The 16823-nt window shown below is 37.8% G+C and overlaps 1 protein-coding gene across 1 annotated transcript; it reads left to right on the top strand.

The window, feature by feature from the left end:
- Positions 1 to 3757: 3757 nt before the first annotated feature.
- LOC113023325 (perforin-1-like) lies at positions 3758 to 14953 on the top strand. Its single transcript, XM_026169343.1, has 10 exons — positions 3758 to 3912; positions 8191 to 8462; positions 8552 to 8631; positions 9707 to 9752; positions 10236 to 10375; positions 10480 to 10618; positions 10700 to 10780; positions 13465 to 13961; positions 14083 to 14176; positions 14672 to 14953. The coding sequence occupies exons 2-10, from the start codon at positions 8193 to 8195 to the stop codon at positions 14879 to 14881; spliced, it is 1557 nt and encodes a 518-aa protein (XP_026025128.1). The 5' UTR covers positions 3758 to 3912; positions 8191 to 8192; the 3' UTR covers positions 14882 to 14953.
- The last annotated feature ends 1870 nt before the right edge of the window (positions 14954 to 16823 follow it).

The raw sequence follows: 16823 nt of genomic DNA, 5'->3' as shown, positions 1-16823 counted from the left end.
ATAGACTGGCCTCAACCTACCAAAGCACACACTGCTACAAACCCCATAGTGACTGGCTCTGCATGCATGTCTACATCACCAGAATGATGTATGCCGAGCCTACACCTCTTCCATTTTTAATTCATCACTCTGGGTATGGTACCATGCACCCTGATGGGGAGAAATTCTTCCGCCTGAATTTATTTCCAAAATTAAGCCCATTGATATTGGAAAAGTTTGTATGATAACACTCAGTACATTAATAAATTCATAAATCAAGCAAAATTCTATTACTTTTTTTGTTCTGCCTAATTTGCACAACTTCTGTTTTTTGCTTCACTATTACTTTATTATTACACATATGCTTTCACACTAATGCTCTTATTAACTATAAGTGTTCTTCCCAGTGAAATCTGGAAAATCTACATCTTACAGATTGAGCAATTTTATAATATAGTGAAATGCAGAGATTGGGTTAAGCTTCGTGAAGATGTATTTGACAAATTTTGGGGTGTAAAACACAACACTGAACACTGATTGAAAGTAGAGAGGCATTTCCTCTGAGTACTTTGCTAGTTTTATTCATAGCCATCTGCTACAATGAATGGAGGGAAAGACTTTATCTTATTTTTCTGCAAATATTGATTTATAAAGATGAATTAATAGCACAATGTCAAGGTAAAAGCCGTGCTCTAATGACTTAATTTTGTTTTCTGTATTAGTATTTTTTTTATCAGCAGACTTTTCTTTTTCTTAGAGATGCACTGTATTTAGGTGATTAATGAGGGTTTCTTTTATTTTAATGCAAATAATTAATGCAAATATTTGTAAATGACGATCATTTTGTCTTTTTTTGGTGTCTGTTTACAATTCTGTAATAAAAACATCTTTGTCAATAAAATCAGTGAATAACTGTGGTAAATAATCGTGAGCTCAGTGTTGGACAAAATATTCACGATTGCCATTTTGGTAATCAAGTGCAAGCATCAGAGGTGCTCAGCATGTAGAAATATAGGTGACCAGCTAAATAAAGCTCGCTTTTCGTTCAAACACAACTCTACTCTCCGCATCTGCATCTGAGTTGTGAAATCAACACAATCGGAGCACCCCGCCGTGACACTACAGATAAATGTATAATTGCTATTTTGAGTGGCTGTAGCTCAGGTGGTAGAGCAGGTCACCTACTAACCAGAAGATTGGTGATTCTATATCTGTCTTTAAAAAAATTTAATGTCTCCCTTAAGCATTTATACTAATTAAGCTATGCAGAATACAGATACACCATTTATCTATTCTTTTTATACTGCTCATCTGGAGCTGGGCTTCAGCAGCCTAAGAAGAGATATTCATGCCTCCTACCTCTCAGCCACCTCCTCCTGCTGATCACTGAGACATTCCCAAGCAGATCTGTAACCTCTCCAGTCCCGGGTCTACTCTGGGGCCACGTCCCAGCCTCACACCGGGTTGTTTTTTTTCAGGTAATGTTTTTTGTTTGTATCAAATGTTCCAAAAGGCATCGTCAGCATTGGGATTATTAGCAGAAATTAGACGTGGCATGCTCTAATTGGCTCAAGCTTCTTGTGTCAGACAGTCTCCAGTCTTCAGATAGATTAGTTGTAAAGAAGAAAAGATAAATAAGCCATGGTATAGATGTTTTAAAGGCAGAAACTATCCATACAGGCCAAAAACTTTTTTGTGCCATGTAAATGTATGTGAAAGCATATAAATATGCTTTAAAATACTGTTGAGTTGGACAGTTTCACCTGTTTGTCTGTGGGGATTGTCTGCCCTCAGGTGGCCACTATGGGAATTTGAAGGAAGCCGTTTGGGCCAGATTGAAGTCTTTGTTTGGATCATGGAGACAGGTAACTCATTTGCCACTATTTGATGTTTTAACAACAGAAATGTTACCCTTATAATTATTGTTGAAATGAACTATGCAGTTGTCTGAGTGATGTAACAAGTGCAGTAGGCAGTGTACTGTATGTGTGTGTGGTTTTTCTCTTTTAAACAGATGCTCTGATAAACCTCACTTGTTGTCACTTTTTACTAGAAGAGCATGTTAAAGACTTCAGCTCAATCAGTTAAACATATGGTGTTGTTAAAGCTTATAAAGTTACCAAGAAGTCCCTTGAAATCTTTGCAAAATAAAACACTTGGCTATAGAAGGACTGAGGATCATAGAAGAGGGGGACATATTTTTTGGCTGTCACAGCCTGATAAAATGTGTAACACTGAAGTAAGACAGAGAGTGGTTACAAAGAGGAGATGGATTTTGGTACACTATAGGTCCAACCACAAACCTCCAGAAGATAACGAAGGTGAGCAAAACAGTTACGTAACAAAACAGTTATATAACTAAAACGTATTTTTCTCTATAGTGTTATAATTTTGTTTACCAATTTCCATTTTATTAAAGGAAGATCGGAATTATTTATCTAGCAGACAATCATTTGCATTAGTAACTTGAACTACATAAATAAAAGATATTTTACTGATTTTGCTTGAAATTGATATTAAAATGTATTCACTTTACTTTCAAAACGATACAATAGCGGGGTTTTCCAACATTCTAGGTTTATGCCACGAACATAGATCAGTAATGAGCAGCACACCGACGAATGAAAAGAAACTATCTGCTTTGGAGTCGCGCGGTCCTTTGCAGAACACAACAAAGTTGCGGTTCCTCGTGAGCGCGCTTTAGGGGACTGGGATACAATTATTGTCAGAGGTACTGCTTTGGCCTAATACCTATTAGAACTACACCTAACAGAGCCACACCTGTGCAGCTATATTTACAGAATACAGTCAGAACATTTCCTGCAAAAGATAACTTATACAGCTGAGATTTTATATTAAAAGGTTATATGGAGACAAAACATTAAACTGTGGAGCATTCCACTGGCATTTCAGTTTGCCAGATTTTTTTCATTACAGAGCAGAGCCTGCATTTTAACCACGTGGACCGAGAAATATGAACACGTCTCACATATGTCACTGATCGTGCTGTTTATGTAGAAAGAAAGAAAGAAAGAAAGAAAGAAAGAAAGAAAGAAAGAAAGAAAGAAAGAAAGAAAGAAAGAAAGAAAGCATTTTTAAGAAGGAAGAAATTAGTCACATGGGTTACTCTGTCACGGAGACAGAACGAATAGAAGTGTTTAGGTAGTTCATTAGTATTTTGTAAGTATGTTTCGTTTTATAAATACAGAATACAGATCGTGTTCAAAATAAGACACCGGATTCAAAATAGATGATACAGTGTGTGTGTGTGTGTGTGTGTGTGTGTGTGTGTGTGTGTGTGTGTGTGTGTGTGTGTTAAAGCTGAATAATTACATTTAAAAGCCAAATACAAAAATAAAATTCCAGTTTCCAGTGGACCAAGCAGATTAAAATGAGTCATTTCTCCCCTCCTGTTTTTTTAGTTAAATATCATGGTCAGCACTGACAGCTGTTCCTAGTTCCTGATCTGCTGCATTAAAATTAAATCTATGTTCTTTATTTTCCTTTGCGATGTTGGTGCTGGAGGTCGTTTGATAACGAACGTGCTTAACACAAGCTGAACAGCTCATCTGACTCTCTTAGGTGCAAATGTATGCATGCTGGAATAGGGCCTGCTGTTCTGTGTCGTGAAGTCTACGTTTTGTAACTCCCCGTTTTATTTTGACAGCATCTTGTCTCATGTGCGCTATATTTCGTTTTCCTTCCACTGTCTTGTCTTACCTTATTGGTTTCATCTGTGTCCCCTGGCGTTGCCTGGTCTTTTCCTGATTGCCATGTGTGTATTTTGGCTGTAGCCTCTGTCTCTGCTCAGTTCTCTGCGGCGTTTGTCCGCACTTGTTGTACCTTGTGAATTTTTTGTTTGTTTGTTTTTTGCGGTTTAGACAGACTTTTGTTACCGGCTGTTCTTTGGATTATCTGCTCTCCTAAATAAAGGTTCGTTTTTTGCTTATTTTACTCTGTTTCACTATTTTACTGGGTTTTTTTTTTAGTCTGTTTTGGGGCCACGTTCTTCCACAACACAATAGACTTGCAAGGTTCTTGTGCATGCTCTCAGCGTATATCTCTGCACACCTGCGCACAGATCTAAAGACGGGCTGTGTAGTTGTGGTAGTTTGTTGCAGCTGTTTGAAATCTCTTTTGTCCCTGGAGCAGAGACGGTACATAATTTTGTTTCATGCTCTAAGGTTTCACTGAACCCGATACTATAATGCCAGTTCAACATACAGGATAGTTTTCCATTACCTGGATTGACTTTCCCTGACATTGGAAATTGGGATGAGCAGTTACACGAAGCTGGTTATCAGTTCGCCAAATTAACCCAGAGTGTCTCCTGCGCGTTCACATGAAATGGTGCTGTTGGCAGTATCTGACTAATCTAAAATGGCTGTTTCACAGATCATATGTATTTTTCGCCCACAGTAAACAATTTCTGTGAGTGCCACCAACAATTAAATGGTGATTAAAATTTAAGAAAATAATAAATAAATAATAAATGTTTAGTAAAATATCACGCTGTAAAAAGGACAAAAGATGAATTCTGGGTCAAACTGTTAATCTGGTGATTTAGGGCACAAAAATAAACATTTTAATGCAGTTAATTCTTATTATTGTCACTGAGTGCGTGCTCAGTGCTGCTTTTTCCCCTAAGGCGATGTCTGCACATTAGAGCTCTGAAACTTTAAACTGGCATTTAAACATTTAAGCCTACTCTACTTAAATGTTTAAATGGACTGTGCCAAAGTCTAATAACGCAAAACGCTTTCATTTGTCGCAGACCAAATGGAAATATATTTTATTGATTGGTCAGGTGTTCTTAGTGCTGTTGAGCAATCCCAGTAGAATAAAAGAAAGAAAGAAAGAAAAACAGCAGATTATAATCAAGTATATCCGCATTTTATGTATTTTCTTAATCACCAAATGAATACATGCACATTCCCGTGATAATTCGACACGCAGTTTGCGCCTCATTTGGTGGTTTGAGTATGGTACGGCTTAACAAGCTGCACAACACATTCTCCTTGCAGAGTGCCGCACGAAGTGAAGACTCAGTGAAAACGTGGCTCTTCCAACCGATTTAAAAGCGAAACTCTCATATTGTTCTGCGATACTACAATCTATCCAATACCAAGTAAATACAAGTATTGCCAGTACTACCGATACGTTTAACTTATAAAGGCAGAGTGTAGAGAGAGTTCATCAATTTGCTAAATTCTGAACAAATTTTAATGAACACTGAATCTGTGATTTTTACTTTCCGCAATAATCCGTGAACACAACAAGACACACCTTTCAGCTTTTTCATGTATTTTGAAACACTTTGTTGTTCTTGGGTTTTATTGGAGACCTGGAAGACAAATGTGTCTAGCTTTAAAGCACTTTGGGTCAGTTTATGTTGTTTAAATGTGTTCCATGATAAAATAACCTGACAGTCAACACAAAAAGGTGAGTATATTCGCATTAACATTTTTCATAGTTCATGTTAAAGGTATATTATTTCATTTCCAATAAAATAATGTTGGGCTGAATATATTATCTGAATATAGTCTATAAGTAATCATATTACTTTAGCAGGCATTGGACTGCTAAAGTAACAGCTATGATAACGAATAACAATTTAATCCTTTTTACTGTAGATCCAGCATCAGTCATGGCTGAAACATTACTGTAGCAGGCTTTATGTTGCTGGTTCACCCAACACAGCACAGAGGTGTTCAGTTTGTAGCAAATCCATTTTAATATTCCTTCAAATTTCAGCCATCACTTCACTTCACTCTCCACACACACACACACACACACACACACACACACACACACACACACACACACACACACACACACACACACACACACACACACACACATCATCTTGGTCCTGACATTCTAATGTTTTAAATGACAGGGGAGGCAAGTAAGATTAGCCAAATAACCACAGCTGCTTTAACCAGCCTCCCCCCAGCACTGCCCCTTAACCAACTGTACCCCCCACTGCCACTGCCAATATATGAACTACCTGGTTATAATTTCCCTCTGTGACAGTGGGCTCTGTCTCTGTGCGAGGGATCTGGGTCTGTCTGAACGATTTCCTTCATCCTCTCTTCATTTCTTTTGTTGCTTTTCTAGGACAAAGTTGTGCTGTTCATAGTCTTTCATATCTTTATATAAGTTCATAGGATTGCCAAAGTAGAAAACATCCTTCTAGCAGGCATCGTTGTTTGCAGTGTTTCGATTTACAGCTGTAAAGTAGCTCTATATATTGTTCCAATTTCTCACTTACTGCAGCTTGCATGGTTTTGCTTAGTGCATCTGAGTCATATGACTGTAGGACAACTAAACACAACTGAGCAGGGAGGAGGGAGCGGACAAGAGTGTGCCTGCATGAGAGGGAAGCAGTTTGCACAGACATGTCTCCTTTTTGATGATCAGTAGCAACATACTGAACTTACATAAGAGAAACAAACTAATGCATTGAGCTGATCACAATAGTAACAATTCAATGTCAGTACCAGCATTAAGTCGATACTATCGATATTTGGGTTGATCCACCCACCCCTACTGAACAGAACAATTTCAGTTTTGCAAAATCAACAACCTGTGGACGTAGAACTGTAGAAAAACAACATTTGTTTTGATTCTTGGCAGAACCATTCAGGTATCTTTTTTTTTTGCACTTTAAAAGTGCATTCATGGATATGGTCCTCTGCATATGTCTTATTTAGTGAGTCAAAAATGCACAACAGTGGCAGTACAGATTAAAAGTTAACAATTTTAGTAATGCTGGTGCTGCTCTGACTTTCAGTGAGGGAAATATGAGTTGAGAGGGTCAAAAGGTATTTGTTTCAAGAACTGATCTACGAGTTACTTGTAAGAGCGTGAGACTGCTGCAATGTCTGCAAAACAGACTTTGTTGCATGTGTGGTGGCTTCTTTGTGTATGAGGCTGCTGAATTAGGTGTCTGTGAGTTGTTGAATTTAAGTGAGTGGAACTTACCATTATAAGTATACCATTGAAATATATAATACCATACATACATACATATTAATACCATTGAAAAAAATGGTTTGGTTGTGATTATCTTTTTTTGTCCTACTCCTACTCTCCATGCAGTGGTTCAGTAGATCTTTAAGAATGTTTATTTCTGAAAAATTGAGTGGTCAGTAGGTATGACCTGTTTCTAGTCTGTCTTTAACCTAGAGCCTAACCTGCTCCAGATCAGGTTAGGTCCATAGTGTAAATTACCATGTCAATTTACCCCAGTAAGAAATGAACAACAATGAGCATTTATCAAATTTGAGGATAAAAAGTTTAAATTTTATTCATTAAAATGAATGGAGACAGATATAATATTGAAAATTAGTCACCACATGTGATGTCCCAGAGCCAAACCCTTTAATACTGCAATATATCATTTTTGTTTCATTACACAAATAAAGGTTTGTGCAATTTTTAGCCCTGTTTGCTGGTTATTGCACAGAATAACCACACACACATATTTAGACAATTAGCCACAACATTAAACAAAATATTTACATTGCTAGCTTCAAACAAAAAAGAATGCTGGCCGGCATTATAATATGTTAATAGTATCCTAATGTAAGTATAAACCAATATTACCTTATTATTGTGGGCTACTACCATAAGTCAGTATACAAAAGTTCTAATGCACAGATTTGACCATTTTGGTAAAATCTGGTTGTCATATTGTTGCCTATATATTGCTAAACTATTAGTAATGGGTTTTGCCTCATAGGCAAGATTTTGTTTCCACATTATCGTCTCCAGTTTCTGGTCAGCTAAATAAAGTTCCGTGTAATATTTCTTAGCTATTAGCTATAACCTCTGTTGATGTACAAGAACTACTTTGATATTATTTAATATTTTTTGTAATTAAGTGTTCAGTCTCTGTAATAAAATATTAAGCTCAACAGTGTTCAACACTGGACTGAGGTCTAGCACAGTAAGCACAGAGTGCTTGGTCACTGACGAAGGACCTCACCAATACCACATTATTTCCAAGCTGTAACAGAAAGTGCTACCAATAATTTTTAATGGATTTTTCATGGCTTCATTTTGTTCCTTTTGACTGAGGTATGCAAGACTCAGTCAGACCAGTGACAGTTAAAATAAAGAGAATTGATAACCCCTATTGTGATACCCAGACAAAACCTGTTTGCAAAACTTTTGTCATTTTGTCTGTTTTGTCTTTGACTTCAGCCATGCGCTCCAGTCCAACCCCACCTCCTCTTTACCTGAGCCTCCTTCTCTTTCTGTCATGGAACTCCCCGGTTCTTTCCTGTATGACAGTGAACAACAGCAAGTGTGAGTCTGCTCCATTTGTACCAGGCCACAACCTGATTGGGGAGGGATTTGATGTCATCACCCTGCGCCGAAAAGGAGCCTACCTGATTGATGTAGCTACTTACCGCAAACCAGATGGCACCTGTACTCTCTGCACCAACCGCAATCAAAACAAAACTCTACAAAAAGTAAATGGATAAACTGTGATTACCAGCAAACTATAGTAGATAGGTTATGTGCACATCTTAATCATGGTGTTCTGTTTTTTTATCTTCAGCTGCCGGCCTCTGTTGTCGACTGGCGTGCAATCAGCCAATGCAAAACCGATATCTCCAGCAGTGCACACACCACTGTTAGGTACAGTATAGTGTAGTATATTTGTTGCTGAAAGGACTTCATCCCAGAGATCATTGTCATCTCATTACTTCACCTAGTCTGTCACAATACCAGTTAGCCATGACAGACACATATTTTTCTTAGATGTCTGGTTGGCACTTTGTCTCTCTCCATTAAAAGGAAACACCAACAAAATGAACGACTATTAACTTCTTTGTGAGTAAACTTTAATATTCAAAAAAGGATCAAATGATATTTCCTCAACTGTAGAATAAAACAACAAAGATGGGTGAATTGTTACAATACTGGAAGGTAAAGTGATAACCAGGTCACAAATTTCTTGTGTTGATTATCAGCATTTTGAAATCTCATAGCAGTAGGAACAAAAGAACTTCTAATGTGTTCTGTCCTACACTGCTTAGGAGAAGAAGCCTGCTGTTTACATCTCTGACCCTTCAAAATATTATGGAGAGGGTGACTAGTATTTTTTCTCCATACACCTTTCCACAATAATTCCCAGTGAATCCACAGTCCTGCCCATTAATAAGCCAGCCTTCTTCAGTAATATGTGCAACCACATACTATTCTTACTCACCATACTGCATTCCCATCACAGTGTAAAAAGCTGAGGGCAGTAAAATAGGGGATACTGGCAACAACAGTCTGATAGAATAGAAACAGCATCTCACTACATACACTGAATTTATATTTATTTGCTGGGGCACACTACAGAAACTCTCTAAATCCTTTAGATTTCTTGGCCGTCATTTGGCAACTCCAAGATTCAGCTCCCTCCACATTTTCTATAGGACTGAGGTCTGGAGATTGGCTTGGCCATCACCTTAATGCTTCTTTTGCATGTTGGAAGACCCATCCATGACGAGCCTTAAGTGTTGTGGCTGACAGAAAAGGGTTCTCGACCGAGATTTTATGGTAAATAAAATCCATTGGCCCCTAAATTTGGTGAAGTCAGCATTTAGCAACAAAACATCACCAAAACATAATGGTTCCCCTCCATGCTTGACTGTAAAAAAAATTTAAAGAAATGAAACAAGTAAATAAAAAGTAATTCTTCTCCTTCAAATTGTGTTCACAGTTCACTACTTACCTCTAACACTGATCAGGACATCCACGACTGGAAGGTAGGAAGCATCTTGCACTTACTGTTTGTTTCAAAATTACTGTTTGAAACTACAAAATACTGTTACTGTAATTACTTGTTATTAAAACTAATAGAAATGCAAAATTTGTAAGCAACATTGCATGCTGATTCGTTTCTTTTTTTTTTCTTTTACAAGTGAAATGTGCACTGAATCAAACAGACTGTAATAACATAAAAACCTTAGTGTGCAAGTTCTCATCAAAAGGGCTGATTTGATTAAATTTTGGCTCACTGGGCTGTGTAAATGTGATACAAATATGAATTCCTTGTCTCATTATTTCATTTAATATTTCCAATTTAATATTTTTGATCCCGAGAAAAAAAGTATTATATTCAAAGTAATTGAGTGAATGAATAATAAGACAGTATTTATTATATCTAATACTTTTATCTATTACTTTTACATTACATTGACTATTATTAAAAACAAAAATGGTAATGAAATTACATTTCTATTTATCAGGCTGGACTAAATATAAATCCCATATCTACCAGCGTGGGGATTGGAGGAACACACTCCATGGCATATGCATTTGCTACAAAAAAGACCAAAGAGGACCACTACTCCTTGAGCACACACACGGTCACCTGTACTCACTATCGGTTAGCTGTGAAAATCCTGGCATTACCACATATACCACAAGTTTAGATTAACAATATATAATTTCAGTTTTTAATAATTTACTAATCAGTTTCATTCTATCTAGTTACCGGGTATCAAGCAGACCGACTCTTAGCTCTGAGTTCAGCAGGGATGTGGCCAGTTTGCCAAGTCGCTATAACTCCTCCACCAGAGATCAGTACAACGAGGTCATAGATACCTACGGCACACATTACATTCGCAAGGTTAAAACACAGAAACACTGTTAATTAGATTATTTCAGGAGTAAAAACACTTTTTTATTAAAACTTTGTGCTACATTACAGGTTCGTCTTGGTGGCCGTCTTAGACGAGTCACAGCTGTACGAACCTGTTTGTCCAGACTAAACGGATTCTCCTCAAATGAGGTACATGAAAAACATTTGCCTGCACACAGTCACCAGACTGCATATTTCTACTCCATATGAATAAGAACATAAGGGATGCTAAATAGTTGTGTTTTTGTTTGGTTTTTTGGCAACAACTGAATAGTGACATCATTCTTATTGCATTTGTATATGAATGCAAGGAGCTTATTCCCTTCCAAAAGATATTCTCTCAGTTGTTCTACTGACCAAAGTGAAAGAAACCATTGTACCTTATCTCTATAATTGTCTCACAGTCCATCAGGAGCTCTCTCTGCTGTGCTGAAAAACCTCTAGCTTCTGTCGCTGCCATTTTCAACATCAACAACAACCATAAACACAGCACCTTTTAACACTTATTTTGCCAAAAGTGTTTGCTTGTCTGCCTTTACATGCATATCAACCCGAGTAACACCCCATACTTAATCCATAGGGTTCATTATGACATCAGCTATAATAGCTTGAACTCTCCAGGTAAGGCTTTCCATAAGTTTTAGGAGTGTGTTCATGGGAATTTTTGATCATTCTTCAAGAAGCACATTTGTGAGGTCAGACACTGGTATTAGATGAGAACTCTGCTTTAATTCATTGCAAAGGTTCTGTCAGGTTGAGGTCAGGACTCTGTGTGAGCCTGTCAAGTTCCTCCACACCAAACTCACTCATCCATTTCTTTATGGATCTTGCTGTCTGCACTGGTACTCAGTTATGTTGAAACAGGAAGGGGTCATTCCCAAACTGTTCCCACAAAGTTGGGAGCATGTCCAAAATACCTTAGTGTATTGAAGCATCAAGCGTTCCTTTCACTGGGACTAAGGGGCCGAGCCCAACTCCTGAAAAACAACCCCACACCACAATCCTCCCTCCACCAAACTTTCATGTATTTCACAAATGTTTGTAGCATGCCTCGGTGCTTGATTTTATACACCTGTGATCACGGAAGTTATTGGAACACCTGAATTCAATGATTTGGATGGATTAGTGAATACTTTTGGAAATGTAGTGTATTTTAGCCACTTCTGTATGAGAACTGTCAGCAGCTGGTTCTGTGACCCAGCAGTTTCAGTTGGTTTTCATCTCTTTTGTTATATTTTGAAGATAATGTGGAGGTTGGGATTATTATTAATTGGCTGTGAATTTTAGTTTAGTCTGTTTTACCCAGGCCTTCTGTGCTAGTTGTTTTGTATTTCTTGTCCACGTGTTTCATATTGTAAACTCTGGGTTGTCATGTCTACGTCTCGCTATGTTTCCTGTTTTATTTTGAAAGTTTCGTGTTTCTTTGTTCAATGTGCTTAATTTTACTCTTCCCCTGTGACGTTGTTATGTTCATTTGTGTCAGCTGTTTCCCCATGTGTTTCCACTTCCCCTGATCACCTCCTGTGTGTATTTAGTCTGTGTGTTTCCTTCAGTCTTTGTCCTGTTGTTCTGTGTTCTTTCTTTCATGTCATGTCAAGTTTCAGGTAGTTCATGATTCATGTTTATATTCATATTTTCCTACATGCACCTGTTCTGATTCATGTTTTTGTCATAGTAATCAAAGTTTAATTTCTCCAGTTTAGGTTCTAGTTTAGTTTTCGCCCCACTCGCCTTTGTTTTGTTTGTGTACTGTTCTTATCAGCCACAAGAAACGGCTCACTTTTTGTCCAAGTCACGTTTCACGCTCCGTTTTAGTCTGCATTTGGATCCAGTGTTCTCTCTACACACCGTCAGCTCCCCACTGTCTGTGACAAGAACTTGCCTGACTAGTTCCACCTGTGACAAAGACACATCCAACCGACTGCTGTTTGAAAATTGCTGATTACTTACATTTACTTACTTACTTATATTTGACATTTTCTTCATTGTTATCTCTCCTTTTCTCCATTTTTCTTTATCTGTTTTTCAAATTTCTCAACTGCCAGTGGGCATGAATAGCGTAAATCAGGTGAATGGTGATTTCACTCTTGCCTCCTCCTAGCCGAAACAGGCATCAGGACTTGGTAAAAAGAGAGAGAGAGAGAGAAACACCTGCGGACATTTTAAAGACTTAACGAATTAACGATCAACTACAAATTGTTTCCACTTTACTTTTTTAGGAATATTATGAACAGTATGGATCTGGATCTGTACACATAATTTACAAGAAATCATGTGATGGTTAGCATTGCCAAAATTTTCAACACTGAATGCATGTATAAGTAATTTGTAACATCTGCATTTTAACAAATATCAATAAAGTGCATTAACAAACAGAAAATACAAAAAGACAAAGACAAAGACAAAGAAAAATAAGTTACCATACCAGGCACAGGGAAATTGACCACACTGTGTACCCTCTGGGAGGAAAGCCACAACTGGCCAATACTGCACAAAGGTCCAGTGACAGAAGCTCAGTTCAGTTTGATTTATATAGCACAGCAAAAGTTGTCTCGAGGAACTGTGTTTATTGTAAGGTAAAGAACCTTCAATAATACAGAGAGAACCAGAACAATGAGACATGAATACCTTTCTTTGTTTAAACAAAGCTTTCTTATTACATTTTAAATTGGCTCTACACCAGGATATTTTTAGGACATTTTCAATAACCCTTGAGTGACACACTTAGTTCACAAGTTCCATGACATGTAGGCCTAACATCACAAGCGCTTCTCTTTGGCATGTGTTCCTATTTAATGGAAGTCCTGCATCTTATGTCTTCTCCTGCCTTCTAGTTACACTCCTGCCTGTCGATGGGTGTCTCCATTGGCTTGGGAAAGCTGAATCCATCTGCTGTCCAAGGTTCTTGCAAAAACCTCCTGGAAAACCGGGATGTTGCCACTAGGTATAGCTCTGGTCTCCACCAACACTATACGGATGTGGTGGGAGGTGATGGGTGGTTGGGAGAGTTTTCACTTGCCTATGATGACTCCCTGGGTTTTAAAAACTGGCTGAACAGTCTGAAGGATCATGCAGATGTTGCTTCCTACTTCATTCGCCCAATGTATCAGCTGATACCGAAAGGCACAAAGAAGTCAGGGATGAAGGCTGCCATAGAGCAGTACATAACAGACAATGATGTGAGTCAATCACACAGCCAACGAAATTGCTGGCGGGGCAATTCTAACCTAGATTTCAACTGTTGTCCTCGACAAGCCTGGAGGGGGAAGCTAACTGTGGAAATCATCCAGGCCTGGAATCTGAAAGGAGATCATCTTGGCCCAACTGACAGGTGAGACCAGCATGGTTAGGGATTAGGATTTAGAGTTTTCTAAAGATTTCCGAATCTCTAGGATTTAGAGATTTAGAAATCTGCAATATTATTCATCTTTGTGTCTTTCTCCTACTCACAGCTATGTTAAACTGAGGTTTGGTTCCATCAATCATCAGACTCGCATGATCGAATCAAGTTATCCCCGATGGAATGCTTATTTTGATCTTGGACAGGTCAGTGAACCCTGACTACATATAAGATCAAGGATCATATTAAAGGAATTTTAATACTGCAGGTTTGATGCACTGATTTCAATTTTTAGAACTTGGGCTACTTACATCTTTTATATACAGTTAACTTTAGCTGTTCTTTAACTGAGGTTATTTATTTCCATTTGGTTAAGTTTAAGCAGAACTAATTCTTTCATCAGGTATATTTAAACAATTTAAGGTAATGATTTCGGTTAATATGAACGCTTTAACAATGTCAACCATGTGTCATAAAGTACTGAATGCAAATCTTGCTACTGCACATTTTCCTCCTTATTTAAAATATGTAACAATATGACATATATATCAAAAACACAACAGTGCTACCAGAATTTACATTCTATGAATTAGATGTGAATTACCATTGTCACTATTGTATATGGTACAAAATCTCAAGCATATTATTTGTAGGACAACAGTATATTAAATCCTATTTTTAATGCTTTTTTTCTCATGAAGGTGGACACACACAGTGATGTGTATGTTGAATTATGGGATGAGGATCTGTTCTATGATGATCTTCTGGGATCATGTTCCCGGCGTCCAACTCAGGGGACACGTATATTTTCCTGTTCAGCTGACAGTGGCAGCTATGAGTTCAAGACCACTCTGACCTGCGACTCACATCTCACAGGAGCCTGGTGTCACCAATATACACCATCTCCATAATGAGAAATGCATTTTGGGGCTGCATGTCTTTCTCCTATAATCAATTGTGATAAATCTGTTGATCACATAAGAGTCACATGACTGATGGGTTTTTTCTTTCATTTTCCTCGTATATATATCGTACATATCCATTTTTTTAAATTTGATCTTCTTTTCATTTGTCATTCAGTTATTTTTTATATTTTATATACATATGTAGTTTCATTTTTTTCAGATTATACTTGATTTCAGTTTGTCAAATACATGTAACCCTTTTTTTTACCTTCTCAAACAAATGAAAAAAGCACGGTAATGTTAAATTAAAAAAAGAAAGAAAGAAACGTGATAACACAACAAGAAAATATCACATAATATTTGTTAAACAAAAGACTATTATACTTCATGTCACAGTGTGGGCAGGTCAAACACAAGTGCATTTGTCTGGATATACAGATTTTAAAAAGTAGGAATTTCTGGGGAAATTATTTTTAAATTCAGCATCTGGTGATTTTAAAATGTGTATGAATGAAGTTATATACCCTCAAAATTATAACGTGGTGAGTAACGACAGGTTTTGATGGTAATTTCTTACAAGAAGTACTCAGAATACGTTTTTACACCTAGTAGCTTCTTGTGGCTGCTCCCTTACTCACAAAGAGCTGATGCACCCCTGAGGAATTTGTGTCTCCTCCCATTCTCAAACTGTAAAATATTACACTATGAACCCACTACCTTTTTTATACAGCTTAAAATAGCTTAATTCATTTGCAAATCAAGAAAAGGATTTGATAATGTTTTTGATTTTTATTACTCTTAAAATGTTTTAAAAAATCATTGCCACAAACTAAAAATAAATAAATAAAAGATACGTGTACTGTTGCTGTTTTACTGTAACTAATTTTCAGATAAACCTAATTATAAGGGAATCCATGTTGTGTGAGTGTATGTGTGTGTATCTGCATCCCAGCTGCATTATTTTTTTACTATAAAAATATATATATATTATAGTGACTGACAATAATTGTCTCCAAGTTACAATTTGAAGAAGCATATGTAGCTCTACAACACTGCTGGTGAGGCACATTGATGAGAAGGAAGTATCATTCAAAATAGCAGCAAAGTAGCTTTTAGTTCAGCTAAAGCCTCCAGTCAAAGCTGACACTATCGATAGAAGCTTGCAAAGTAATAGAGTAGTCATGACATGCAGAGGTAGATGTACATTGGTGCTAATGGCAATAGTACTCTCCCAGTTCCCCAGCGGGCCCCGGGGTTTCCATGTTTTTTGTTTGTTTTATTTACCAAGTTAAACACAAATCCATCAAAGCTGCTTCTAACAGTAAAATTCACCATTCGGCTCACAGTAAAAAATCAAGTAGATCTTCCACTCAGTGTCTGAGGCTGGGTGCTCGGATGTGTACTGGCTGACTCCCTGAGGCTGCGTGGCAGGGCCTGACAGAGCCACGGGCGCCAGGCCCTACCAAGCAGCCGGCAGAAGCACCCAGCTTAGGACCTCGGGGCTCTGGGCCCAGGGGCGGTCCACTCTGGCGTAGCTGGCATGTTGCTGCAGCGCCATGCTGCAGAGTGTTGCATGGCAAGTGATGTAGCAGATTTTTTGTGTCTTTTCTCACTGTCCCTCTCCCCCTGTTTTTCTTTCCCTCTCCTTTTCTTGAACTTCTCTTGTCTATGTCTTTCCCGTTCCTATCCCCGGTCATGTCTGATTGTAATAACTTAAAAGTTATAAATAAATACATACATAAATACACACACACACACACACACACACACACACACACACACACACACATAGAGCACACACACACACACACACACACATTATAAAGATCAATCAAGTGGACCAGTATGGCAAAGATGTAATGATCCATTTGGGCATTTGGGAAAATAAATCTTTTGGGCATTTTTCTTGGCCCTCAGACAATAATTGTGATTGCTACAGTGCCGAACG

Source organism: Astatotilapia calliptera, chromosome 6 (genome assembly GCF_900246225.1).
Source record: "Astatotilapia calliptera chromosome 6, fAstCal1.2, whole genome shotgun sequence".
NCBI classification, from domain to species: domain Eukaryota; kingdom Metazoa; phylum Chordata; class Actinopteri; order Cichliformes; family Cichlidae; genus Astatotilapia; species Astatotilapia calliptera.
This window is presented reverse-complemented; position numbering and strand designations above follow the sequence as displayed.

What these genes read in the sequence shown, in the direction of transcription:
- LOC113023325 (XM_026169343.1), top strand. Translation starts at nt 8,193, where the DNA reads ATGCGCTCCAGTCCAACCCCACCTCCTCTTTACCTGAGCCTCCTTCTC. An exon ending in AGTGCACACACCACTGTTAG is followed by an intron (nt 8,632 to 9,706) that starts GTACAGTATAGT and finishes TTGTGTTCACAG; the next exon opens with TTCACTACTTACCTCTAACA. An exon ending in ACGGATTCTCCTCAAATGAG is followed by an intron (nt 10,781 to 13,464) that starts GTACATGAAAAA and finishes CCTGCCTTCTAG; the next exon opens with TTACACTCCTGCCTGTCGAT.